A 27,408-nucleotide genomic window follows, 5' to 3' on the forward strand; every position below is an offset into this window, starting at 1 on the left:
CACTATATTTCTACTCCACTGGGCTCTTCTCTACTTCGCAAGAACAAGGAACAAACGGCACTCTTCGATGCGAACCTGACTGCTCTGTCAAAATGACAGTCCTGAGTCCGCGCCTTGGCGTTGCTTGTATAATGAGAACAGAGAATCGGGCTAGTTGCTCTGCTTGCGTCTGCCTTTCGTCCCATTCTCTTTGCGCAGGTTTACTCGTTCGCTCCTCCAAGAGGTTGCACCGCCGTGTTCCGCCATTGAAATTGTTACTATGGCGAGATTCGTTCAGGAAGCCTTCCTCTGAGCATGTGTTGCAGTGAGCTAGAATAAGTGACCGTTTCTTGCTCTTCTGCCACCACTTCTCTTCATTGAAAAGAACGGTACTGGTTTCCCAGCTGCGCTAGATTGGCCTCAGCTTTTGCTCTTCATTGATCCAGGATTTTCGAGTCGCAGTGCCGGGGAACAGCTGCGGGAATTTCCGCTACCCTTTACAGAACTCTGTGTCGGAATCAGAACAGCTGCTGTGCTACACTTTCGGTTATTTTTATGCTGAGTTTCTGGTTCGCGCCTTCACTTCCTTCTTTTCATTGCTTTCACCGCTGCCTGCTTCACGTTTTCGTTAATAACAACGCTACAGCTATATCAGCCAACAGCTTCAACAAGCACAACGTCGACTGTTTTCATCTATTTCGGTCACATGTCACATGTATGTGCTTGGCAAACACAAAACTCTATGGCATGTGCTAGTACTGACCGGGCACTAGGCTCTCCCTTATGAATGGAATCAATCACATCGAACGTCAGCTGAAACGTACACCCCTTAGAGCTCCACATCATCTGAACTGCAGACCTGCTTGCTTACACAAATCACACACCAGTGAAAGATGATTTCTGCATTACGACACACAAATGCAAGGTCTAATTAAGGGAGGTGAGGAGGGGGAGGAGGCGTATGTGGCGAGAGTACTGCGATGCAACAAATACTTTACTGCGAAACCGGGTTGGGCCCACTTCAAGCAATGCATTGTACCTGTAAGCAACTCTCCCTCCCCCAGAACACTCGCCTTCTCTAAGAATTGCCCTTAAATACGGCCTGAACAAAGGCGAACCTTACAAACATCAAAATAAAATTCAGAATGCATGGGCCCGTGAGAGCTGACCCAACAATATGTTGATTTAGCTCTCGCACCTTCTACTCAGGTATATTATCGGATCGACCAGAATCAAATAAGTTGCCAGAATTGGCTGAACTGTGTTGTCCTCATACTAGCCACAGCTTTACATACCAGCAAATTTTATTCAAACGTAAAAACAAGCACTCTTCAACTGCTGGCTGTCATTGCATTATTTTAAGCTCATTATGAGGTCAAATGGTGGAACAAGGTTGTTGGAAAAAATTGAGAAAGGAGTCGACGCTAAAGATATGGCAGGTCTTCAAGCTGTGGTTAATGCAGGGAGACAGGTAAGAAGACGTCAAAGCCAAGATTCATGGCATCCCTAAGACTGAGATCGAGGATCCCATGTTCAGAGTGTCCGAGGTTTGAAAAGAAATTTAGGTACCAATGCTGACCATGAACTATACTCAGGCAAATCACTGATTTCAATAAAAAGATAGCAATGTACTAGTTGATGCTCGTACATTGCTGTACAGTTGATTTTGATGCTCGTACTAGGGACTGGTCTTAACATTCATATGGTAACCGAAAAATCGGCAAAGATTGACCTGTCAGCACTACTTAAATCACATTCCTAATTATTATAGTATATTTTCCGATAGGAGTTATGGTTAGCAGCGCAACAATGATTTATTTGTAATCAACTTTCCTGATGAGTATGCATTAGCTGGCGAAATTAATTATCCACTAAGTGATCACATGCCATTTTCTTTGCTGCTGATAGATATTATGGTATTTAGCGCAATGCGACTTCATTGTCTACTTGTTTAAGGTATTAATCCGCGCGCATTGGAACTCTTTTGCGAAGAAATCTGTAGCATTGAATACGATGGATTTTAGTCCCCTGAGCCGATGGAGCATGTGATCGTCTTTATAGAGATGTTTTGGGCAGTTTACACAAATATTTCTCGTATCGGTACGAAAACCAAAACGGGCTGTTTAGCCATTGAAAACACCCCAAGTGCTCAGAATTATCCGAAGAAGCAAAACTTGTGTGAAGAGGTCGTGAAGATATAAAGCCATGACGCACTTTAAATATTTAGTCGACACAAGAACAATCTTTATAATGCCTTAAGACGAGCGAAAGACCACTAATTTCATATACTGGATTAGTCAATATGAAACATATTTAGAGTAAGTTGTCTTTAATATGTTTTTCTGCAGGAGTCTGGCTGACACTAGAAACTTAACAATAAATAATGGCCAGGTGAAATGGTTTTAGTTGGCATATAAACTGAACATATGGTTAATGTCACTTGTTCAAAGTAGTTATCACAGCCTGTTGGGCCACTAAACTGATGTGACGTAGCTGACGATAGTGAAGTACTAAGTGTGGTTAGCTTAATAACACAACTTGCGAGGACATCTCTAGTCTAAAATAAAACCATTCAGGATTTCCTCAATCTTGTTACCCCTAGTAAAACTGACATTTATAACCTCGTTTTAAGCATAGGCGTGTTATCGCGGAGCATAATGAATTATAAGGTAATCGTTGTACAAAAAACTGGGAAAAGAATAACCTAGACAGGTACAGACAAATTTTAATATCACCACTGTTTTTAAAAACGCTGAAAAAATTAGTTATTTCGATATTGTCCACTGTGCGCCACGCATTACCAGGAATGTTTTTTGAGTGGTCAGAGGCATGCGCCACATGGCGACAGCTAGGGCAACCAGAAGCGCTTGTCTCAAATCATTGGTAATGTCGCCACCAAGAGGCAAAAGGCTGACTTTCCTTGTATTTCGCTCAGTTGCTGCCGACAGATGAAATAACAGGGTGCTGTTTCTTCCAATAGCACATTGTACCCCCGGTGGCATGCGTCCAGCATTTATTTATTCCCTTAAAATACAAAGCGGTCGAAACGTTAAGGGTAAAGCCTTTTATCGTGGTGAAACGGCGAAAGGCGACTTCTTTAGCACTGCATTGGTTTTCATTCTCCAGAGAAATGAATGACTCTGCTGAACAACTTCGATCCCCCATAATGTAGAGATAGGACATTTTGCATCCAGTCGCAAGCAGGTGCCTTGTTTTTGTGTGCATTAGAATTTATGTGATGCTTGGTTTGGTTTATTGGTTTATTGCGGTTTAACGTCCAAAAGCGACTGAGGCTATGAGAGACGCCGTAGTGAAGGGCTCCGGAAATTTCGACCACCTGGGGTTCTTTAACGTGCACTGACATCGCACAGTACACGGGCCTCTAGAATTTCGCCTCCATCGAAATTCAGCCGCCGCGGCCGGGATCGAACCCGCGCCTTTCGGCCCAGCAGCCGAGTGCCGTAACCATTGAGCCGCCGCGGCGGGGCGATTTATGTGATGCAGCAGAATTATTTGCACGGCAAAAAAAAAAGGCCTCGTACTGTTTGGGATCAATGCCCTGAGCTAATTATTTTTATGTTGGTGTACAATTCCAGAATTACTTAGGAAATTTGCGCAGAACACGTTTTTAAATTCGCTTCCGCGGTTCTTATGGACTTGTGATGTTTAGCTGGCGAGCGCATAATGGCAAGTGTGACTGCCGGTTGGTGTTTCTGCATTTCTGTGCCGGCGAAATGCAGGAAGCTTTTGCTTTCTGATACCAATGCAAAGCTAAAGGGCCTTCAATGGTAGAACTTTTTTAATACTCTAGCACTTGGCGTCCTCTAAATCCTCGGTGTTCCTCCGGACTTAAACATACATGAAATACAAACCAATTCGATAGCTTGGGTAGCCGTGAATATCCACGGGCGTCACTCCCAGCGGCACTGATTGGCGAATCACATTTGGTAGGACTTTACAATTCCCGTGCTGTATAAAAGAGACTGCTCATGCGAGTATGCGTCGTTCCACATGACAGGGAAAGATAGGGAGAGGGAAAAGACTTTATTCAGGTCAGAATTCTTAAGCTTGGGATTTGTGAGAGAAGTAGCCGATAAATTATCAGCTTTGCTGGTCTCCTGCTTTGCTCTGCTTTCGGTGACGTGGCCACATATTTCTTTTGCGGAGGGGACTGAATCAAAGCTTGCTCTTAGGCGTCGTTTGGTTGTGCCGTATGTATTGAATAACGGCGGGACTTATCGGTCATCAGCGTAGTTAAACCTTTGCTCCATACACCTGCCTCCTGTTCGTCCCCCCCCCCCCCCCCCCCCCCCCCCGCCATGAGCAAGGCAAGCGCATCGGACTAAGATGCACCGAAGTAGAATGACTCAAGACGCCAGCACCGACAAAAGCAACAGGACGCTCAGAACCGGTTATCCTAGTCTGGTCCTTTTCTATCAAAAGCAGTTCGGGTTTACTCACCCAGTATCAAATGCCGACACATTTTGTAGTGTTGATCGCTGCGGCAATTGACAATCTGTCCCGCAAGACAAAACTAAAAGCAAGAAGTTGTGCAACGGAGGCGCTAAATTTTTTTTGCGAGTGAAATTCGGCATTTGTGCAGTGCCTGCCCCTTCACTTTATTAAAGTAGTACAGACACAAAATTCCGAACGCGAACGGACAATATGATTTGTTTCGTGGGCGTAAGGAGTTTCCTTGTAGCAAGTTTCACTGGCAGGCGTTGAGCGAAACATAGTTTAAAGTGTTTTTGATTGTTCGAGGAGCCGCTGGTCATTTCCACTCTCATGGAGTGACGTCAACGTGCACTTCCCCAATTACTGTGACGTCACCGAACACAGTGCATTTTCGCAGCAACAGTCAGTGCTTGACGGTAACTATTCATCGTGAAAAACGGCGCAAACTAGACTCAACACACAAGCGCTGACTCGCAACTAAAGGTTTAACATTCCGTTGCGAGTCAGTGCTTGTGTGTTCCGTCTAGTCTGCGCTGTTTTTCACCATGAATATCCTCCAACTAGCCAAAACTTCTTTGTTTGACGGTGACGCCGACGTCATCAGGAATGTGTTAGTCTAGGCAGGGTCTTTCAATGCTATTGTCGTCACGAAACTACAGCCGGAGTTTCTTATAGGGTCAGCGCCGACCGCTAGGGCCGCCGCCGTTTTGAAAAAGTGCATCAGGCCGCCGCAAGACCCCGGTCGCCGTTGTATTTCGGGCCATATTTGCATCTGACGTTCGGAATTTTCCGCGATTATCTTATTAGCTTGCGTTAGAATGTGCTCTAGCATTTAGCTTTCGAACAGAATTTGGGCCTTGACGAGGAGGACGTTAATGACGTACGAATGCCTTACTGGAGCAGACGTTTGCCGTGAAACTAACTGCGCATCATTATAGCATTGCAGGGGATTAAGTTTATAGCATTACAGGGCTCTGAACACCCATTAGACGAGGTACAAAGCCGCTTGCTTGTCTCTTGCTTGCACTCGGTTCCCTACGACTGCAAAACGTGCTGTATGCAAAGCGAAAACGTCACCGCAGTGCATATTCAGCACTTGCTTTAGAAAGCAAACTGCGCATGATCGCTACTCTAAATGCTGGATACACTACACTGCTCTTGGTCGGCAGAACGTCGACGAACGTATTTTGTGTGTTGTCTTTGCTTCTGTCATACTACGCTGACGCCAGCGGCGCGCCGATGGTCGACGTACTATGCAGTGCGGCGGTGTCGGTGGCGGTCGTCGAGATAGGCACACAGTTGGGCGAGAGTCGGCGGCCTTGTTGTACGCGTCAACCAACAGCTGTTGTCATTTTCACTTGGCCGACCTGCGCGACTGCTCAGTCTCCTGTGGCGTTGATTTCAAGATCTGCTTCTTGCTTTCTTTGTGCTCCTTGTTTAATAATCATCTCGCGTATTCACTAAATAAGTCCTTCAAAATAATACCACACCATTCAGAATTTACCAAGTGCCTGTGTTCTATAATCTTAAGTCTATAGAAAGTATATAAGTCTATAGACAGTATATAAACCACTTTTATAAAGGATCGACGCTTCCGACTAATTGTACGCTTGTACTACGACGTAAGCAACCGTCGATCTTTTTTTTAACGAGATTTATTGCCTGAGGGCATCAGTGGGTTAACGTGTAATGAAGGATGCAGCAGTGATTAAAGTAATGGGAATAGGTTAGATGATTTATGAAGTCCAGTAGTGAGCGATCGTATGGTCCCTGCGTCATGGCAATATATGAAGCAGAGTTGCGCGGTTAATTTATGTTCACTGTTGCCACACTGGATCATCATTTGCATTCGCTAAAACTGGCAAATTCGCTCTCCACAACCGCCGAAACTAGACCCGTGAATCCTGCGGGCTCGCTAGGCCTACTCGTCGCGGAAGGGGGCCGGTGTCGACTATTTTAAAGCGTGAGAGTGCGAAATTCCTTTCAGAAGCACGCTAATATTCCGAGGCGGGGGTGAAACCACCTGTTTCTTGCCGCGTTACTGTCCGCTTGATATTCCTCGGCAGCTCCGTGTCACCGCAGCGGGGGACCAACGAGGCTTCCTCGATCGCGCCTCTGTAAACGGAACAGCATGCCGACACGTATCAAGCGCTCCACAAGGCCGCACGCACACAAATTGCCCTACCTTAGCGCACAAAAGCACAGTAAACATCGACGTTCACCATCAAACTAATCTGTCCCGAAAGACGCGGGTTCGATCCCGGCCGCGGCGGTTGAATTTCTTTGGAGGAGAAATTCGAGGCCCGTGTACTGTGCGATGTCAGTGCACGTTAAAGAACCCCAGGTGGTCGAAATTTCCGGAGCCCTCCACTACGGCGTCTCTCATAGCCTTAGTCGCTTTGGGACGTTAAACCCCATAAACTAAACTAAACTAAACTAAACTAAACTAAACTAAACCATCAAACTAATAGCGCAGGATATTCCGGAACTCGGCAGCCTCGAGCAGCTAATGGAGCTCTCCCATAGAGTTACGGAGGAGTTTGTAACCCGAAAGCATCGAAGGACTCTGGCATGGGTCAGCCAGTCAACCGCGACGTCATGGTTAGCTTCAGCTCTGGCGCTGGCCAGGACCAAAACTGGCAGTACAGAATCGCATCTAAATTACTATCTACGCTGCGCACTGGTGTTATGAGTTCATTTTCATGATTACTAGTCCCGTAGGCTTCTTTGAAGGCATAAAAAACGGACACCTAAAAACTCTGTCGGTATCCCTTTTAACACGAGCTGCTGAACGAAATTTACGGCTCAGCTAGTTCAAGCTATCCAGCATTGAAACGAGACGTGCCAAAAGAGTGCAGCTGTTTACTATCCGTAGACGAAGGGCCTCACATAGGGCTTAAGCGTGCACGTTATGGATGCGCTTGTTAATTGCGGTCACGCTCTGTGTGACCTGGAACGAGCAAGCTGTGCCCGGGTGCGCTCAGGGGCAAGCTGGAGACACTTAATAACGACGCTTCGCAAAACGAAGAGTAAATGGCTTGTTATGCAGATCTATACCCATTCATCAGTTCAGGTTTTTTTTAGCTGTTTAGTTTTTCACCTGCGAGCGCCGGCGAATAACCGCTGAAGTGAAGAAGTGGTGGTGCGATGATGAAAGTAATCTTGTTTGCGAAATGTTTGGCCTTCGTGACAATAATTGTTTTGCTATAATTGTTGTTTTTCTTTCTTCCAAGGCAATGCCGTTGCGTGCCTGCTGGATAAGAAAAATAAAAATAAAATTGGACAAATAAACATATATACAGAGAGAGGTTTATTGACGAGGAAAAGCGCAGAGGTCGGCCTGAGTGTTTAATCTCTGACCTCCTAGTCAGCACTAGAAAAGGGGAGGAAAGAGATGTATAATACATTAAGGTGGGTACAGAAGTGCGAATATATGCAAGCACACCTCGTCTGACCAATCCATGAGTCTAGGTCCGTGCTGCTTGAACAACGAAGTCGCGCCCGAATTACCTCTGAAATCTTCCGCGCCTCATATGAAGTCCTTAGTATTAGTTGCGCTTCTAACGTCCTGGCGTCAAAGCGCGCCCTTGATGCGGCTACCACCCCTCCTTCACATGCGCCCAAGGCTTAAAAACGATATCTACTGATTCAGGGCTGCGCCACAACAAATAATTTTGGTAGTTTCTACGCGGGAAATCCACGCCAAACCAATATCTACGTTGCGACTTCGTTTCAAGCACTGTTAGCTTCCTTAATATCTAAGTCTACGCAGACAGCTAGCGTGATTACATATACGCCAAAGGGAACTTTAAAAGTCATGTGAACATCGTTTTTTAGAGGGCCGTGTCGATTGCTTACTTGTTTCTTGTGCGTCGCCGTCAAAATGCGCATAAAGCTGTAAAGATTTTGGCCTGGTTTATGGGGCTTAACGTCTCAATGCGACTCAAGCTATGAGGGAGGCCGCAGTGAAAGAGTCCGGATAATTTCGAGGACCTGGGCTTCTTCAACGTGGAGTGACAACGCAGAGTACGCGGGTCTCTAGCACTTCGCCTCCGTCTAAATTCGGCCACAGTGGCCGGGATCGAACCCGCGTCTTTCGGGTCAGCAGCCGAGCACCATAACCACTGAGCCACCGCGGCGGCTGCATAAAGCTGGAAAAGGGGGGGGGGGTTATGCTGTGCACTAAACGGAAGCACTGATGATTGAACATAGCTACGAGCAGTCTTTCCTTTGTCAGCACGCTTGTTTCCATGCAGCCCGCAGTGTACCGGGGTCCACGGGAAGACGATATGGAGGCCGCTTTCTCAGGCTCCCGTATGAAGCTCAGTGACATTGAGTGCGCGGTGTACTGGTGGACCTTTGGCACACAAAACATTCTAGTATTTGTAGCGCTGGCTTCGAACCAGAGAGTACATACCCCTCATCCCCCTGCCTTGGCGTTGAGGCTTCTTCATAAGGCGAAAGCCTTTAATGCCTCATCGTTGTCGACAGAAGGTTGTCAGCAGAGGTGTCACGCTTTTCGGTTGGTCGAAATGGTTATGACGTCAGAGTGCGTGGATTCGAAGTAATGAGGTCCCCCACGGATGCCTGACGCCCCCTTTTGGAGCACACGACAACTAATAAAATAGTTGTCATCCGCTCCGACAGGGGGCGTAAGGCGTCCGTGGCTGCCTACATTACATACCTCATTAATGCGAACAAATCCATGCATAGAAGCGAACTCATCGAAGCAGAGAGAGAGAGAGTCGTGCTAAAGAAGCAGTCAAAGTCGGTAGTCAAAGTGTGTAGTTGTAATGTGTAGTCATAGTGTGTGGTCAAACAAAGGCCTAGTACAGCACAAACAGCATCGCAGTCAATGCCAAACAGTGCGCCAGGAAAGGCTTTCTCCTTGCAACACTTTAGAGAACCAAAGTGCCCCCTGAATTTTTAAGCTATATTTACTGAGTTTTTTTTAGCCCCATCTTGATGTGTGGTATTCTATAGTTGGGATAAATTATATTGCTTCCCTTCTCACTATAAGCTCAGCAGCAAGTTTATGTCGTTTGATCATCAAGACTGTATTGGTGAACAGTATGCAGAACAAGTATATAACACTTGCCGCTGTTGACGCGGTTGGCGTTAGTGACCCGTCTGTTTCGACGATCCCGATATTTCTATACCTCGCTAAAATGTACTCAAATCTAACCTGCTTTAGGCCGGCAGTCGTTTACTTTTTCTCGTATTCCAGGAAAAGCACGTGTTCAGGAGGCTCGGTCGTCGCTGATGGTGGCTCGTTGCGAATGCAGGGGCAAAACCGGGCGGTGCATTAAGCTCGTCCTTGACAACCTACTCTTAAAGCAGCACCGCGAGCTGTGAGGCACTTCGCAGTTGGGGTTTGACTTAATATCGGCGCCTAGATCTCTTTGACGTGCACCGAACTTTGAGTGCGCGGTATTAATTTGCGTCTCGTCTCGGTGCAAATTCAGCTGCAGCGGTATGACCGGACCCGATGAATTCGTGCTTAGCATTGCAACTGCACAGCCACTGAGTCACAGCCGCGGGTTCAACGTAGGAATCGGCGGTGAATAAAATACACGGCGCAGATAAAATGTTTCAGATGCGCAAGTTAAACTCGAAATTGCCTGTAGACAGCCCTATGCTGTTTCGAAACTATCTTCTTGTTTGGAAACAACTTCTCCCTCTTGTTCGTGTTGTTAATCTTCCAAGAACCTTTAGGTAATGAATATGATAACCTCTTCTGTCGCCTACACGTCCACGCGTGTAGCGTGCGATATGAGGGGTCGTACACAGGGTGTTTCACCTAAGATGTTCTGAAACTTTATAAATATGCCTTTGAGTTAGTAGGGCGCTTTTTTTTTCTCAGCGCGGCATTGTCAGCGGTGTGACGCATCAGAATAGGGGTAAGATATGTAACTAGCAAGCTGGTTAACTAATATTGAACAGATGAATTCTTAACTATTACGGATAGTCACCGCATTTATTGACGGGCTTGCAGCGCACCGTAATTTATACCCCTATTAGTTTTTAAATATCAAAAACGCGGTTACCCTCGTCACTGTGGAGCAACAAATTTTGCCTATATCACGCCAAAATGTTGGAAAAGCTTGCCGGCAGAACAACCAATTCAAAATAGCCAAAATATGTTGCGCCAAAGCGCCGAGGGTAACTGTGTTTTTAAATTTAAAAAATAATATAGATATTACGTACGGTGTGCTACACGTCTCTCAATAAGAAAACTCAGCGTAATAGTAAAAAGTGAACAATTCAATACTGGTTAAGAAGCCTACCGTTAGCATGTATTAGCTACATTAAATGCACTCGACCACTGAGAGCGCAACGCCGCAAAAAGCGCTCTACTAGCTTAAAAAGCCTATTCTTTTACAAATTTCACGTCTTAGGCGAAACACCCTGTAGCATAGTGGCCGTGTTTAAACACATGTTCGTTTTCTTCTGGTAGGTGACAAAAAGTTAATGCAAATCTGGCGTGAAAGGCATACAATGCATTCCTGCTTTAAAGGAGGGCACACAGTTTGTAGCCGAGTGTGCCTTTACAGGTAAGCTTGGGCTTCATATGGCCACGCTGAAGAGGGGACTGAAGAAGAGAAAAAAGTGGAGAAGGGACCACTTCCTTCCTCGTGTACTCAAGGACCTCTAGGGAGGGTACTCAGCTTCGCATACATGAGTCATTATTGTCGTTTTCGTAGATCGCATCGCTGATGAGGCCTCACAGAAAGAGGCGGTGTGCGCTGTCAGCCTTGTACTGGCAGTGGCGAGGTAATTGGTTACATACAGCACACAGCTAAAGTTCTGCTTCTGCGCGGGGCACCCATGTCAGCTTCGTTGGCAACTGACTTTGATACTGCGTCTTTGAATTCAACTTGGTCGTTGCTTTTTCATTCCACTACCGTGTGGGTTTTTGGTGTGTGGAGGCCTTGGGGCATGCAACGGTATGTGGGTTGTTTAGAGCGAGAGCTTTAATCCTCGGGGTACAACTTCTGATTTCGATGTGGACGAGACGATGACCTTCAGTACCTCACAAGGTCAAACCGAACTTAACTGTGATATGACCCAAGCTATGGTAGTATGACTGCGTGATCATATGACTATGACCATTGTATCTGTCCTTGATCTTTGACCCTGACATATGATTTCAGACAGTGGGCACCACATCGACAATGACCTTCAAAGCGTCACATGGTCAAGCCAAACTTAAATGCGTGGCTGTATGACCCAAGCTCTGGTAGTATGACCACGTGATAATATGACTATTAACATTGGGTACCTGACCTTGACTGTTTACCTTGACCCTTGACCTTGACATTTGATCTGAAACATGGAGACCATACTGAACAGAGCTTTCGCTCGTATAACTAGATTGAAGCCACGTTGAACCCCTGCCATTTTTTTCGGTGGAGCTTCTGTAGTGTAGGATTCGGAAGGTTGATGGTGGATTGCACTTCTTCAGGTTGAAGGTGGGCGAAGGTAGAGGTGGGCGGATAAACAGATCCTTTGCTGAGGGAGGTGGCCGTTGGGTGATGCTTCTTGAGGGTTGAGGAGTAAGCTTCACACTCCGAGGCTAATAAAGATGCCCCGACGCTTGTATTTTCGCATCGTACATTAATAGTGCTTTCGCAGTAAGGAGTAAAAAGGTCAATACAAAAAAGAATGAAAGAGAACTTCACAGAATTCCGTTAACAGCACTTAGGAGAGATTCGCTGGAAGCGTCCGTGTCGTCATTCTCTTTTCAATAAAAAGATACATAGTTGCTCACAGGATTCGCTGTTCTTTTAACGACTTTGTAGTTCGCGACAAAGCACTCGTACAGGGACGGAATATATAAATGTTACCGTGGCTAGTTCGTTACACTAAATCAATTATGCGCGAGAAACCAATGTCGAGAGTTTCTATGCATATAACTGAACCTAAATACGTGCGCCGCCTTCTAGTGCGTTAGAAGATCCGGCTATTCTTCAGAAACAGAAGTCAGAAACATGCACAGAAGAAACAGAAGTCAGAAACATGCACTGCATGTACTGAAGACTGAACACAAAATGCTTTCACTGGCTCTTCATTCTCAGAACTCTAATCTGCGCTGCATCTTTCAGCAGTTAGGAACACGGAATCGGTAACGCATTACAGATAAAGACAGCAATATCTGTGACAATTTGCCGGTTGCAAATACTTCGCAAGCACTCAACGTGTTGTTTGCCGTTCCGTATGCAGTCGCAGCGTCACCCGCAAAAATTAAAGCTTGATGGAACAGACGCTATTCATTGTGTCCCTGCCTCCCGGATATCGACAGCTGCCAAAGGCGCTCATACGCGCAATCTCTTATTAATCTTTCCGCTAAGTAAGTCCGCACACAATTACTCGAACCAACTGCTGGTCGGTCGACCTCCTTCCCGGGCGCGTTTATCAGTTTCCATGCTTTTCCGACATGACGGCAATTTTTTTTCTCTGCACCGCAGAAAACACAAACACGAGGCGAGAGTCGCATACAGCTTCGACGAGGAAGGTAAGGGGGCGAGGGAAAGTTGAAGCTGTGGCAAGTGCCCGCCGCAATTAAAGTCAGCAACACGTGGAGTCTAAGCCGATTAACACCGTCAGGTGACCGGTCATACTCCTCCTCTCACTACCCCTCCCTCACTCACCGATCGCGCTTTGCGGATGTCGGAAAGATTACGCAGGTTCCTTTCTATCCCAGACTGCCTCACGCGCGGTAAGCTCCGGAAACCTGTCGGCGCGAACGCGTGCTCAGTTCAAGAATCTCGACGACCGCGAAACTTGGACACACTCTGAGCTCGCCGTAAAGCGATACAGAGTGTCGCAAACGCGAGGTACTTGGTCCATTCAGGCAGCCGGCAATGTTTCGCCATCCAGAGGATTAGGAAGACAAAGAGCAAACGCTCTCGCGCCGGCACCTGGCGTGGATCCAGTTTAAGAGAATCCTCACGGGAGTGCGGTGCTTCTTGCGGTTTCTTCACAGGAGGTGCAAGCTTTCCGCGCAGCGTAGCAGCGAGTCCAGCGAACATGACCCGGGTCGCCGAGTACGCGGTGTTCGGCGCCTTGATGGCTCTGAACTTCGGGCTCGGCCTGTACTTCTCACTACGGCGGAAGGCTCGCTCGGCGGACACCTCGGCGGAGGTGTTCCTCGGAAGCAGAGCCCTGCGCGCATTTCCGCTGGCAGCGTCGGTTGTGGCCAGTCTGATCTCTTCCACCGGTTTGGTGGGCTTCACGGGACACTTCTACGCGTACGGCTTTCACCTCATGTGGAATGGCCTCAACACCATCGCGGTGGCGCCCCTCGTCGCCTGCCTGTTCCTCCCGGTGTTCTACAGCCTGCGGATAACGTCAGTGTTCGAGGTAAGGCGCTCTTCTCCTCTGAGACTATGTGGCTAATCAAGTAATTTCTTGTACTAATAATTTGCTTGCGAAATTCTCCATTAAAAAGCGGTAGCTTTGCAACGCGGCTAAACCGAGTAGACGTGCTGAAGCATGTGTTCAGCCTGGTTGGCTCATGGTTTTGCTTTGCTGGGTCGTCGACACGTCTAACGACGATATTAGTAGTTTTAGTTGAACACGACGACGTGCAGTGCACAACGCGAGTGTGTGTTAACTTTAGCATAGCGCAGTGCTCTGATGCACAGGCAGGTTTGAAACGCAGTCGCGGCAGTATCTATTTTATTTATTCATTTTTTTTTAATTCAAGGTCAGGCTTCAGCGATGAAACGGCTTTCGCAGCCTTGGTCTTGAGGTGGATCTTTCACTCTAAAAAAAATGTGAATAACTTGCATTTACTGCACCATCTGGACTTTGTTTTGCTTTGCTGTTATAAATGAGGAACTGATGAAACAAAAGTCGCGAAGAAGTTGTTTCGATCGGCCTGCGCAAAAATAAAAGGTCACACTTTACGAGGTATACCAGCACAACCTGTTCCTTTTTAAAGAGAAATGTTGGTGTAATCCGAAAGAACGTAAGAATACAGGTAACTCCTTAAATGAGACATTATTTTTGTCGCTTTATTACAGCAAAAACATAAAATTGCTGATTTTCAGCGCGGCAAAAATGCTTTCGACCGTTAAATGTTTCACTTTTCCAATGAAACTCCCACATGAATCAATTCATCCATGTTATTTGGGTATGACGCTGGGTTGTGGACCCCTGACTCTCATTTTTGCTGCCGGTGTTCTATCAAACTCAATGCTTATTTGTGTCAGGCATTGCAGCCTGCAAGGTCATATTTCACGATGTGTTATGACAAACCCGCAGCTCTTGTCACGCACGTGGTGACAGCAGTGAAATTGAAGGTCTTCAAATAGGTACCTGACAGAGGTGAAGGATAAAATTCGGCCTGATGATTTGAACACAAATGCTGAATAGCCGAGAACGAAGAGATTCCGACGCATACCGTAGGGCAGTCTGTTTGGAGCGCATTTTTTTTTTCAAGTATACTTCAATAGCACGCGTGGTTCCCGACGTGTAAGACTACCCTATTGTTCCTCCTTGTGTGGTTAACACAGAGAACAGTTGGTCGATCATGAAGGACCGTCAATAAAACGGAGAGTTGAGCTAGTTGGTGCGTACTGCTGGCGGAAAAAAAAACAGCGCTGAGACGAGGGACAAAGAAAGAACACAAGAGGACCGGCGCCGGTCCTGTGGTCTTCTTCTTTCTTTGTTCCTCGTTTCAGCGCTGTTTCTTTTTCTCAGCAGCATGAAGGGACATTACGGTTCTTAGAACAGAAGACTTGTCTGGACCCTGGCTCCTCGTACGTAGAAATTCTGGACAAAAGGATTTTTTCAACTAGAAAGAGTTTACGGGCATAATTTCTTCACATAGTGTGAGATTTCACTATATCCGCAGACCCACCCTCGGAATTGTTCCATTTTTTTTTTTGCATTTTAACATTTTTGCTCTCCTCGAAAACGTTCCCCAATGATTTTCTCTATGGCATCCTAAATTACTCGATGCTAGCGATAGAAAAACTTGATAAGACAGATTTTGCTACCAATCGGAAGAGTGGACCAATATTTGCAATATTTCCACAACAGAACCTTATAATATTTCAATATTCAGATAAATGCCCAAGAGATCGTCGAATTAATTTCTGCTTCAATGATGCACATTATGCTGGAAACTCAGAAACAAATTCATCATAAACTGGTGGCAAAATTCCTCTGCATGAACCGTCGGTTTGAAGAGTACTCAGTTGTGTGTAAAGCGCAAGGTGGATAAAACCACTAGCGCAAGTCCCCTAGATGCCAGCGTGATTACTGAGCGAGACACACCAAAGTGGTCTAACAGTGGTCGAACGAAGACAAAAAACGTAATGATGCTCGAACAAGTCTACAAACAACTGAAAGTGTAACTCCTGAGCTGGTTGAACTCGAAAGGACTTCTGATTGTCAAGTTAACTCAAAGGTGATGCCATTGCACTACGTTGATTGTTACTGACTCATCAGAGCATCGCTTTGCCTCCGTAGACGTTAACCTCCGTCGTCGCGCGCTAGTAAACGCATGCTGTGGGGAATTTATGCACGCACCTCCCTGAAAAAATGGGGTCTTAAAGTGAATGCTACAGGACTAAGAAAGTTAATTGATTGTTTTAGTGGCTGCAGTGAGGTCTTAAATGAGTTATATCAATAGAGGTTGTCTTGCATCGAAAGCCGTGTTTTATTAATTCCCTATTAAGCACTTAGATGCGTCGCAACAAAAACAGGGAAATTAAATTTCGAACTGTGGGAAGATGAGCCCCACCTATTAAAATGCAGTGGAGTCTTGAAAAGTATACCTTTTTTATAGTAAACTGACGTGACTGTAGTGTTTGCGAACGGAACGTGGTCAAACTATAAAAAGACAATGTCACTTGCGAACATACCATCAACGTCAAAAGGAACACGAACAATATAGCTGAAACGCGAGCGCGAACACGCCGAAGTATTATTTCCTGGATAGAAAATTCAAATGGGCTTCGTTACTACTCTCGAAGAGATGTTATCCTGCCTGAGATGTGAAAATCAAATGCGCTATAGTTCAGTTTCGTTCCACTAAGGTCTCGACATTCTGAGCGGGGTTTAACTGTTTTGTGCGCGTTTGATTTGACGCTTACTGAAGTCGGTGTAAGCGAAAACGCGAACAGCTAAGGGGTACAGGATACTGCTCGCGCAAGAGCCCTTTTAAACCGATTACAGTAAAGATGCAAACTGAGAGCGACTTAAACGTTTTAATATTCATGAGAAACTGTCGCTTGCATAAGAATCCAGCAATTATACCTGCTCTATCACATTAAACTAAGGTTGGTGCGTTAATGCTACGCAGTAACCTAAACGCGCAGCGAAAATAACTCACGGAAGGCTTTACGGAATGCGACACGCGTTCTGAGAGTAATAAAACCTAACGTTCAGGGCCAAATGCAAAAGCGACGCATCCAGATACTGGTCGTGCAAGTGTGCATCCACAGAACACGACGCTACTCGCCGCGGCGTCTCCAGGAGGCCAAGCGACTGACGCAAACCCAAATAAACTTAAATAAATGCTACCATGCGCGCAAAGGGCAACACACTGACAATAGTGAACCGGTACCGCTACCTTGCGGCACGCAGGAAGGTTTGCGCATGGAGGTTGTTTCATACGCTAAGTGGGCTTTCGGTTATACAAGACAGAGGGAGAACACGTCAGAAAAAAGTAAAAATAGTATTACCAGAAAAAAAAGCATGATCTTAATATTTGTTCTTCTATTCTTAGCATAAAACACTCTCTTAGCGAGCCCCGCCGCGGTGGCTCAGTGGTTACGGCGCTCGGCTGCTGACCTGAAAGACGCGGGTTCGATCCCGGCCGCGGCAGCTGAATTTCGATGGAGGCGAAATTCTAGGGGCCCGTGTGCTGTGCGATGTCAGTGCACGTTAAAGAACTCCAGGGGGTCTAAATTTCCGGAGTCCTTCACTACGGCGTCCCTCATAGCCTGAGTAACTTTGGGACGTTAAATCCCAATAAACCAAACCGAATTTTTTAGCGAGTAGTTCGTAAATTTAAACCCAATTTTAGGCATCCTTTCAAACGCACTGTCAAATTGATGTCGCAGGCAGGAAGTTGTGGTTGAGTTTTCATCCTTTTTGCGCGACCATGTACGTGGGCTTTGGAAAGCGCCTTAGGGTAGATGAATTTCTGAAAAGTACTTCGCTTATATCACATGGTGAAATGTATTACTAGTTTGACCACTGATTAGGCACTTGGCGACGAGAGCGGTGAATGAGGTAGGACACCTACGACAAAGAAAGTTGACACTAAGCGGCAACCTCAGGTTAGTGGCATTTATCGTGTCCATGATCACTTTTTTTCTCTGCGACGTTAGCATGCGTGCCAAAAGGTGCCTGGGACGGCCAATTACTAATCTCTACTAAACAACTATTAGCGAATGTTTTCTTGGAGCTGAATGAGTCGCTGTGAGCGGGACATGTCTGATGTGGCTTCCTCCTATGTTTGACGCCGCACGATTCTGGCGCAAGACGGAACGTGTGTCCTTGAGCTTTGCACTCGCTGATGGCATAGGGTCAAGGTGTATTTTTCATGTGACGCCTTCGCGCCTTTCCGTGTTCGATGATGCATGCGAATCACAGGTGTTTGTAATCAGTATAGGCTGTTTAAGGCATGCTGCAGCAATATTTCTCCACATGATCGGACGTTTACATTTGTTAAATAAACACAAAAGAAAGCGCACAGCACCCACCAACATGCGCCAAGCTTTTGGTGCGTGGCCTTCATCTTAGTAAAACATCCTTTGCGACATGTGGCGACGTTGTACGAGTTTCATATGTTCGACAATTTTCGAAATACCTTAAGCTCTAGTAGACCCTCTGTTTTCACGTTTGTACATCACGACATGAGACAATAGGAATGAAGAAGAAATCTTGAGAACAGATCATTAAAAAAACTTGAAAGGCCTAGACACTAGTCATTTTCGAGGACCTGTTTAGTCCGGCATCGATGAATTGTGTCTGTTTTTAGTATTAGAAACTTTATTCATTCTTTCTTTTTGTGAGGTTCGGCGGCAAAAAGAAGATCTTGCGATTCTGGCGCTCTATGCAGTGGGATTGAACGCGATTCAGTAACAGGCTTTTGTAAGTACTTGCACCAAAAGTGCCACTCCGATAAAGATATCACTGCTTTTCTGCATGTGCTTCCTCACAAATTAGAACGGCGTTGGCGGTAGGATATAGGGCGCTTGCATCCATACCACTCATGCAACAAAAAGGGCTGTCAAAGTCAACACCATGCAAGTACTAGAAGTGGTTTAGTTTTAAACCTGTACGCCCTTGAATGCGAGAACCAAGTTTTGTGAAGCGCGGACATATCCAAAAAATTTATTACGTCTAAAGCTTACTTGAACCGCATGACTTATGATAAAACGAACATGAAAATATTTTTCGGCTGAGTAAAAAATGTGCAGAAGTTGCCAAACCCATCCGTTTCCGACCTTTGCGCACCAACGATGAACAGGTGTGAAATTATTTATAACGCTGCGGTCATCTTAGTTATCATTTCTTTAGTTCTTCGTAGAAGTGTTGCAAATGTCATGGCAGGACACCTTCAAGGAAAGCAACGGAGGAAAATTTGTTCAAATGTTCGGGGCTGTGTTAGGCAAGATCTTTGGCAAGTCGGTGACTGAATTCTCCAGAAAGTAATTGTGGCCGATGTGATCGGGGAAGCCACGTGAGCTTTGAAGTGCTTTGCGGTGTTCTGAGGTGAGCTGGTCTTCAGAATTTTTCGGTGTGCTTGATATCGGCCGCCAGATTTGTCTGGCTGCACTATCAGGCCGCCGAGATTTCGGCATACTTTAAGAGAATTTCCTAGCTTTGTTTCAGCATTCCTGAGGCATTGTGGTGTTCCAAATAACGCAGCAAGAGTAAAATGTAAATGATGGGCTGGTTGTAGCGAGCGTTGAAGAGAAAAATGGACAGTAACTAGACTATCACTCTGCGCTACATTCACCTGCGGCGAATTCCTTCTACGCTTTAATAAATTCCGTGTGGCGACGGCATGTTACGAGTGCACGCCGTTCTACTGAGCACAAGGTGAATAATAAAAAAAAACTCGTGTACCCCATTATGCTTTGTTGGGTTCCTTTTTCGGAAGTGGTTTTCTACTGCTTATTGGTGTATCGATAAATGAAACTTCTCTAAACCACTAGGCCGGAGGTAAAAGCTGGCGTCACAGGAGTGAAATGACGCTTTCTATAGGCTTCCCAGACCAATTTTTTTTGCTATTAAAAGGAATTCCGCAGCAGCAGAAGTGCCCGATCGAGCGCTATGGCAGCATTTCCAAAGTAAATAAAAAAAAGGAAGAAAAATAAATTTTGAAGTTACATCCCACCGCTGGCGACATGAAGCTAGAGAGAGCAACATATAACATCTGGTTGCGCAGACCCCATCATTTTTGTTCTTCAAAAAAAAAAAAAGTGGACGTCCTCCTGTCAGCTGCAGCAAGCAGTTTCAAACCCTAGCATGAACATGGCCCGGAGCCGTCAATCAAACATGACGCTATATCCAGAGTGGTGCAGCTGTTGCATTCAGGCACACACATCATATTTTGAAAAGGTAAACATGATGAAGACCTCACAAAGGTATCATGTTCTTGCCTGCTCTGACGGTGGGCAAGAGCTATTGTGCCAAATTAAGTTCCATTATCAGTGTCTAAATGCGCGAAAAATGGTTACTGATCACATAATTTGCGATTAAAATCTAAAGCGCACGCTGTTCTAAGTACCTCTCGTGTTAGATAAATGTGGCTACAAGTGGCTACCGGTACGCTGTGATGCATGATCTTTATGCGCAGAAACTTAGAGCTCAAGTTACACCATGGATTGAAACTATGATCCTATCTCTTGTTGGAAGCTTTAGAAATGGTTCCCAACAAGGCATCTTTCCACGCATTTGGACGCAGCTTTTGTTTTTTTTTTCTGCGCTCAGCTGCGGATGACGAATATTTTTGGCGGTTTTCTCTAAAGATTAAATCTAACAGTATTTAATCGATATCGTGGCTGCGTCAAAGAGCTCAGTTATTTCCCCTCGCCTCGTTTTTGACGGCGCAGCGATTGTGGAGGCGAACGCTCAAAGTGAGAGGCTTATAGTTGAAATGTTGAGGGGCATCCCACTTCGAGTTGCTGATCGTTTCGGTCGCGCGCTATCATCTGCTAACCGCCCTGGTTAGCTTAATTGACAGAGCGACTTTCAGGAACAGGTGCTGATCCCGGGGCTCGGTCATCGGCCAAGGGTGAATTTTTTTAACTAGGCAGTTTCTGCGAAAGGTGTAGAGTTTTCTTTTGAAACCATACGGTTTCGCTTGGATGGTTATGATTAGCAATTACTGCCTTATGAATCATCTCCACCTTGGAGGTTTCTCCTAAACACTAGACTAACACGTAACCAACTATTCGTCAAATCGAGAAACCTCTCACAAGTGGAGTGCTGCCTTTTTTATTTTTCTTTACTTCATCCTCTAATATCTCACTTTCCAGCCAAGCGCTTTCCTAAGTGCCATCACGTAGTTGCGTCGGTGTTGTCCGTTTTAAGAGTACTTTTGTAGCCAAAAAGTTGCAGTGTTGTCTACAGTTTCTTATGCAGTCCATGAGTGATTTGTTCAGTCATTATTTGTACCTTCGGCCGCAAGGCAAAGTTCGTGTGAATATTTAACTCATGAAGAAAAATGCTACTGAAGAAGGTCGCTTTGACTTGAGGAACAAAACCAGCGCAGCAACAGGGACAAGAGAGAAGACGGGGTAGACGCTGACCAGCAACTGAAGGTTTGTTGGAAAGGAACACACAAAATATGCTCTCTCAGCGCTTGTCTCGTCTTCTCTTATCCCTGCTGCTGCACTGTTTTTGTTCTTCAGGTTTGTGCCAACATCCTCAACTCGCCGTTTTACTGTCTCTTTGAATGTTACGTTGCTTTCCAGATTCCCTAAACAATTTGGAACTAACTGGAGCACAACTTTCGTTTCAGTATCTCCGCATGAGGTTCAACTCTGCTATTTCACTGACTGCGTGCGGATGCTACCTCTTTTTGACGGTAAGGGGACCCCTACGTGTTCCTTTCAAACCAGTTCTGAGTACGCGCTAAAGAGATCTGTTTCTAGCAGTGCAGAATATTTTGTGCACTGAAACCATTGTTCTTTTATAGTTCTTTGGCTTTTTGGCGCTGAATTCTCGCAGTGCAGTTACCGAAACTTGTGAACTTCCTGTTAGACGCACTTATTAGGCACGCGTGTAACAATGAGTAAGATGACGGTAAATGGCTCGGCCTTAATGCGCAAAATCAAAACAACGAAAACACATTAGCGCTGTTTGCTAGATGGGCAATTCCTTACTACTTCAGTATTGAGGCACCTGCCCGCCCTTCAATATACTTGAACCACACAGTGTAACGCAATTACGTCTGCGCACAGGGTCTGCCTTTCTCCCATTTTTAGCCCATGCTCACAGATTAGCGTGGGCCCGTTTGGGTTCCTTCGTTTCTTTTTTATAGCAGTGATGCGTGTGGAAGCGATGCTTTATTTTTGAGCCGATTCAGACAGCGTCACTCTAAGGAAACAATACAGATGGCCTCCTCATAAACGGATGAACTTACTTCTAGGCCTTGGCACACCGAGGTTAGGTAAAGGGACGGGAATGAAAGAAAGCCTACAGAAAGCGCTGACTACAACGCTGGCAGATACACGGCACCCAAAGAAGAATTTACCGTGCAATGTCCAGACGGATAGAGACGATGATTTTCTTAGTCTCGTCTTTTCTCTGCTGCGTAAGGGTCAGATGCCCTCAGGCACGTTAATTACTGATGCTCATGCGCACTCCCTACGACCCAACGCAACAACGTTCAAGGCAAAACGCACCGAGAGTATCCTAGCACCATGCATATCTGGCGTGGCATCGCTTAGTACACGTGGTAATTTGTTGCATGGAATTAGCAGGCCGGTACGTGAAGGAAGGTAGCCGGCTTAAAGCCCTTTTCCAGGCCTTCCTATATATAGCCTCAGTCGGTTTGCGGCTTTCGTAAATGGCCTGAGTATGAGGCATGACTGCGATATTCTGCTTTCTTCTGCATACTTTCATCTTAATATTTGATGTGAGCTGCTTTCGAAGCTCAGATCTGAATTTCTGTGCGAGACTAGCTTGAAGCAGATCTTGGCACACTAATAGGCAAAGACAGTTTTATGGTTTTCTTTATGGTCCCAATAGTAGGAAGGAAGTAATGGGCGTTTTTGGCCAAGTGCCTAATGTTGTCATAAATGTCCACTTCGTGGGTACAATCCAAAACCGCTTACGCGATTAATAGGACACTGATCACATACTATTAGGAGACTGCGTTGTATTCGGAAATATCTCCCGAGCCCAGGATTAGAAAACACTCGACGTATTTGTACAATGCTTGAACGTGGTTACCTTGAAGGCTACATGGACCTTCTTTGTTACATGTACCAGCGGCCCTGCGTACAAATAGGAAGCCATCTGAGTTTTAATGCACAGCCCATGTCATTCTATGTACTGTTCCTGCTTAGATGACACCATCATCGGTGTGAGGCACGCAGCTACAAGAACCGGGAAACATTAAATTTTTACAGGAGTGGCGCTTTGAAACACAATCGGATTTTGCTCTTTAGTACGTGACTGACCAACAATCTGTGTGCGGTACCTCAGATTAAGGTGCAGCGTACACCTGTAGATAATCCCAATAACACAGCAGGTCCGTATAAGCGTGGAAACACCGGCACAATCTTTCAGGATGGGATCACCTATGTGTCCTTAAGTGCCATGTTCGACAGGTGTCCAGCTCACAATAGGGAACTGAGGTCTGCCAAGTATTGTATTTTGAACACGTTTTGGCGGGCTAGTTGGTTAAGCATCTTGAATAAACAGCGCGAACAGCTTCGTTCGCGCTGTTTATTCAAGTTGTATTTTGAAACCAAGCCTTCGTCAGACCAGGCTTATGTGTCTCCGCATAGTGAAAAGCTGAAAAGAAAGTGCTTCCCACTCTATCGAATTTGGCTTCAAAGCATAGCAAGCTCGCTCGGTACAGCACTCCTACAAACTCCTATAAAGCTTGCTCCATGAACCGACGCTGAAATTTTGTACATTTTCAACGAGCATTCTTCTTATCAAGCTATCACTTACTTATTTTGAGGAAAACAAAACATGATAGGTCTTGTTTTTCTTGTTCCTGGAATAAACTTTTCGTTGTGGTTTCGTGTCGTAGTTTATTTGAAAGAAGTAATCTATATATAGCTTTCCTTAAAATTCATAGATGTCTGCATGTTTGGCTATTTACGCCTTCAATGTTTCAGCGTTCGCTTACGATTGGGCCTTCAATGAAATACGTGCCGTTACTTTTCAGCAAAGCATTGGTGCGCTGTCCATCTACGCAGCAAGCCTGACTATCGTCACAAGTAAGTTCCTAAACGACGACCTTTCTTACCTTGCAGGTGTCAGCGGGATTATTTTTTATCCCGAGGAGTATCCCGTTTAAAAGGTTGTTGTAAGCTTCACTCATGACGCCAACATGACTATATATTGCCACGTGCCTAGCACCGCGCAGCCTCCGCGCTTAGTCGAAACGAGAACGAAGCGGCGGTTGGCTCGACAGGCGCGCTTGTTCTAGACCTGGCTCTGAGATAAAAAGAACCGACCTCATTCTCGGGTTCTGCACTACACCAAGCTGCACGGCTTTCCTTGGGTCATGACACTGATGGAGGTGCTGGGTGGAGCAGCCCGACAGGCGCACTCGGGCTAGACCTGGCGATGTGAAATCATCAGAGTAGCAGAACGTTCCCTACTGAGCTGGCCATAACTTCAGTGCTTGATCTATCTTCACAGGCGCGGAGTGGATAGTCGGCCACGAAAAAGCCTCAGCCGGCTTTGCGTACACGACTCATGATAAACCAGCAAAACATATTTATGCCCAATGCAGTTTTCACATCACACCATTGGAGACACGAGGGTAACGTCTGCATAAGGATAAGCTCTGTATCTTATGACGCTAGCCCTGATACTTCGCGGCACTTCACCGAGCGTCGGTGACAAGATGCAGCGCAGAGCTAGTCGGCGCTCTTTGTCCGCAGTATATTATACCAAAACTGTTGGGTAATATAGAACCACTTGATTAGGACGCTTTGAAAAGTTTTGAGAAAAGACTGTTACCATGTGTCCTACATTCTGTAATTCTTTGCTTTTACACCCTGGCTGGAGTTAACAGAAACGTAAGGCAAAACAGTCGTACCAGAGGATGCGTCTTGTGCTCTCGAGAACTAGTTAGGAATAGTATAAATATTTAAAATTTTAAGCGATGTTTAAGTCACTCCTTGAAGCTGCACCGATAGCGTTTTTTCTTTCGTCGAAAGTTTGTTTTATAGGGTTGAACGTGTCACCTGTCTTCTACATAAAGGCAACTGCCATTCTCTCGCTTTGAGAAGGGTGCACTTATCGCTTCGTCGTTTGCGTCACAGCTATTAAGATTTCGGCCTTCACAGACAACTGTAAGGGCGCCCATGTGGTTTGTCACCAAAACTTGAATACCAATATACGCGTCGTTAGCGTTTAGGAGATCCCGCGATATTGGACGTGAACACCAAGAAACGGGACAGATTAGCCCATATCGACTTCTCGGGCTCTCTGCATAGCGCAGTAATGCTAGACCAAGGAATATTATAATTATGGTTTGAATTACAACAGCCTTTTTCTTCATGTCACTGTAAACTATCTCCTGCTGTTTTTTTTTTCCAGTATTTGGGGCTCCCCTTATTTGGTGCAACGTAATAATTGGAGTCTGTGGAACGCTGTACACGGCACTGGTAAGTATTCAGAAAGAGAAAATAACACGGGAACAGTCTTTCTTGTAAATAGACATATATATATATTAGTGTACTTTCAAGCATTAATTTTTTTAACTGAACCGCATTTTCTACCACGAATGGAACTGCGCGGCATGCCACAGGGCTCAGAGCAGATGCTAACATGGAAAAATGACGACGCATGAGAGACCGGAAGCACTAGTGTTTATAAAAGTCTCGGCCGTAGTAAACACATTCTTTTTCAGGCGTAAAACTTTTCAGCTCGACACATAAGGGGGACAGGACAGGCGCCTGTCCTCCGCCTGTCTGTCCTGCCCGTTCATGTGTTGCTCAAAAAAGTATTCTGTCTTGAAAACATGAACCAACTAGCCCCCAAACAAACGCTGCTGGAATACGCACTTTGTGTGGGACTGCGCCTTTTTGGTATGGAAGGGATGTGTACGCGTGCTATGAACGAAAATATCGGGTAAAATATACCGGCGAGGAGGATACCTTCGGTGAAAATATACGAAGTGCACATGAGAAGTTTTCTCTTGGGCTGTAGATTTTATAGGGCGATGTGGTTGAAAGCTGTAAGACTTCAGTTTAAGTTAGAAATGCCCTTTTTTTTCACGTGAAGCTAATCTTGGCACAATGATCTCCATTGATGAAGCCTTTTACTACCTGTGCGCTGTCGCGGCATTCAACTGGATAAAGATACTGGGTTTTATTTTGCTTCGTCCGCTTTACAGCCTAGACCTCAGACCATCCGAGACCTTCCTGTTACCCGAAATAAAAAAAAAACAGCCGAATAGTACATGCTTTGTATTTGGTGAGTTCACCAATGCGGAAATCCGTCAGTGTTGTCCAGGGCTACCTTCATTTAGTTCGATGGTGCACATTGGCAACAGAAAAGCATGATCGCTGGTGCGGACTGGAATGAAAAGTGAAAATGCTGCAACGAAAGGAAACATTCCATAATTTGATTTGAATGCAGCATCTTTCAACCCCATAACTCTATAACAGTCATAGTTCTGGGCGCTAAACTTACTCAGACCCTCTGGAACGGTATTTTTGCCACAATATTGCTTGCAGAATCATACCATTGAACGTTTTTTTTCTATTTCTGCGGTTGACACTGGAGTTGTTACTGCCCTTTCTATGCCCCATTATCACTTGAGAGACTATTAAAAGGTAAGAATCTAGAAAAAAAATTTTATTGAAGAAACTTCGTGGTAGGAATATTCGCGCTAGTTGCGTCATATGAGCAAAAAATAGTAAAATAAAAATAAGGAACTGGTTGTAAGCACGCCTGTCATTATCATATTCTCATGTCCACTCTTTGACGTCATTTTTACACATGAGTTATTTTACTTCTTAACAACGTAATGTTTCATCTTTCGCCCTCCTCTGATTTGCCACATAGGGTGGACTCAGAGGTGTAGTTTGGACAGACTGCATGCAACTGGTCTTCATACTGCTGGGCCCCACAACGGTCATCGCAAAAATAATCATTGACTCGAGCAGCTCCAAAGGCGCCTCACATGCGCTTCAAGAACTCGACGTCAGCACTTACGTCGCAAAGTAAGTCTCTACCTTTATTGTTTAATTTATGGCTCACGAGAGAGTTTTCTGTTTATAAAAGTCTTCACACGATTCCACCTTTTCCCAATATATGGGGCATGGTATGTAAGAGCTTCTGCTTTCCTGTGGTGAACGTTCTGCGCATGTTCTTGTGTCCAGTGTACCTGGATGCGTTTCGTTATTCTCTTATTGAGAGCATATATCTAGTGATTCCAAGTGTGTTTATAATTCATTTGCGTTCTAACTTACTACTTCAGTCTGGCAGCTCATTGCAACTGAGCTCTCACTGCAGCTGAGCTCATTGCATTTAAGGGTCTCCTTGCAATTGAGCGAATCGGCGACTCTTGTGCGTATTTCGAGTCCTGATCTGCTTCCGTTGCTTAATTTTCATCCACTTCCAGAGGCAATGTGCAAAAAAGAAAAAGACGAACTGAAACGCCATCTGAAGTGCATAGAGTGCAACTGAACGGTGTAAGATTTGAACCACCGCAGCAGAGTCGTAACAAACGAAAAGCAACGCTCCAGCCTCAAAGTGCACACTGTCCCATTGTGTCGCATCAGTTACATTAGCTGTCGC

General features: G+C 45.5%; 1 protein-coding gene across 4 annotated transcripts in view; it reads left to right on the top strand.

Annotated features, from left to right (window-relative positions):
- LOC149360048 (sodium-coupled monocarboxylate transporter 2-like) overlaps window positions 1-27,408 on the top strand; it is a 181,138-nt gene that overhangs the window by 133,356 nt on the left and 20,374 nt on the right. For 2 of the 4 annotated variants that reach the window (XM_089572150.1, XM_089572149.1), the window contains exons 3-7: window positions 13,421-13,797; window positions 21,431-21,496; window positions 23,816-23,867; window positions 25,201-25,268; window positions 26,674-26,831. In XM_089572150.1, coding sequence (XP_089428276.1) covers window positions 13,465-13,797; window positions 21,431-21,496; window positions 23,816-23,867; window positions 25,201-25,268; window positions 26,674-26,831 — 677 coding nt within the window. In that variant the 5' untranslated portion in view covers window positions 13,421-13,464. Of the gene's footprint in view, window positions 1-13,142; window positions 13,272-13,420; window positions 13,798-21,430; window positions 21,497-23,815; window positions 23,868-25,200; window positions 25,269-26,673; window positions 26,832-27,408 lie in introns of those variants that run through there. The other 2 variants (XM_089572152.1, XM_089572151.1) reach the window with 2 other exon arrangements.

The sequence above is a fragment of the Amblyomma mixtum genome, chromosome 2, assembly GCF_055824585.1.
Source record: "Amblyomma mixtum isolate Tamu chromosome 2, ASM5582458v1, whole genome shotgun sequence".
NCBI classification, from domain to species: Eukaryota; Metazoa; Arthropoda; class Arachnida; order Ixodida; family Ixodidae; genus Amblyomma; species Amblyomma mixtum.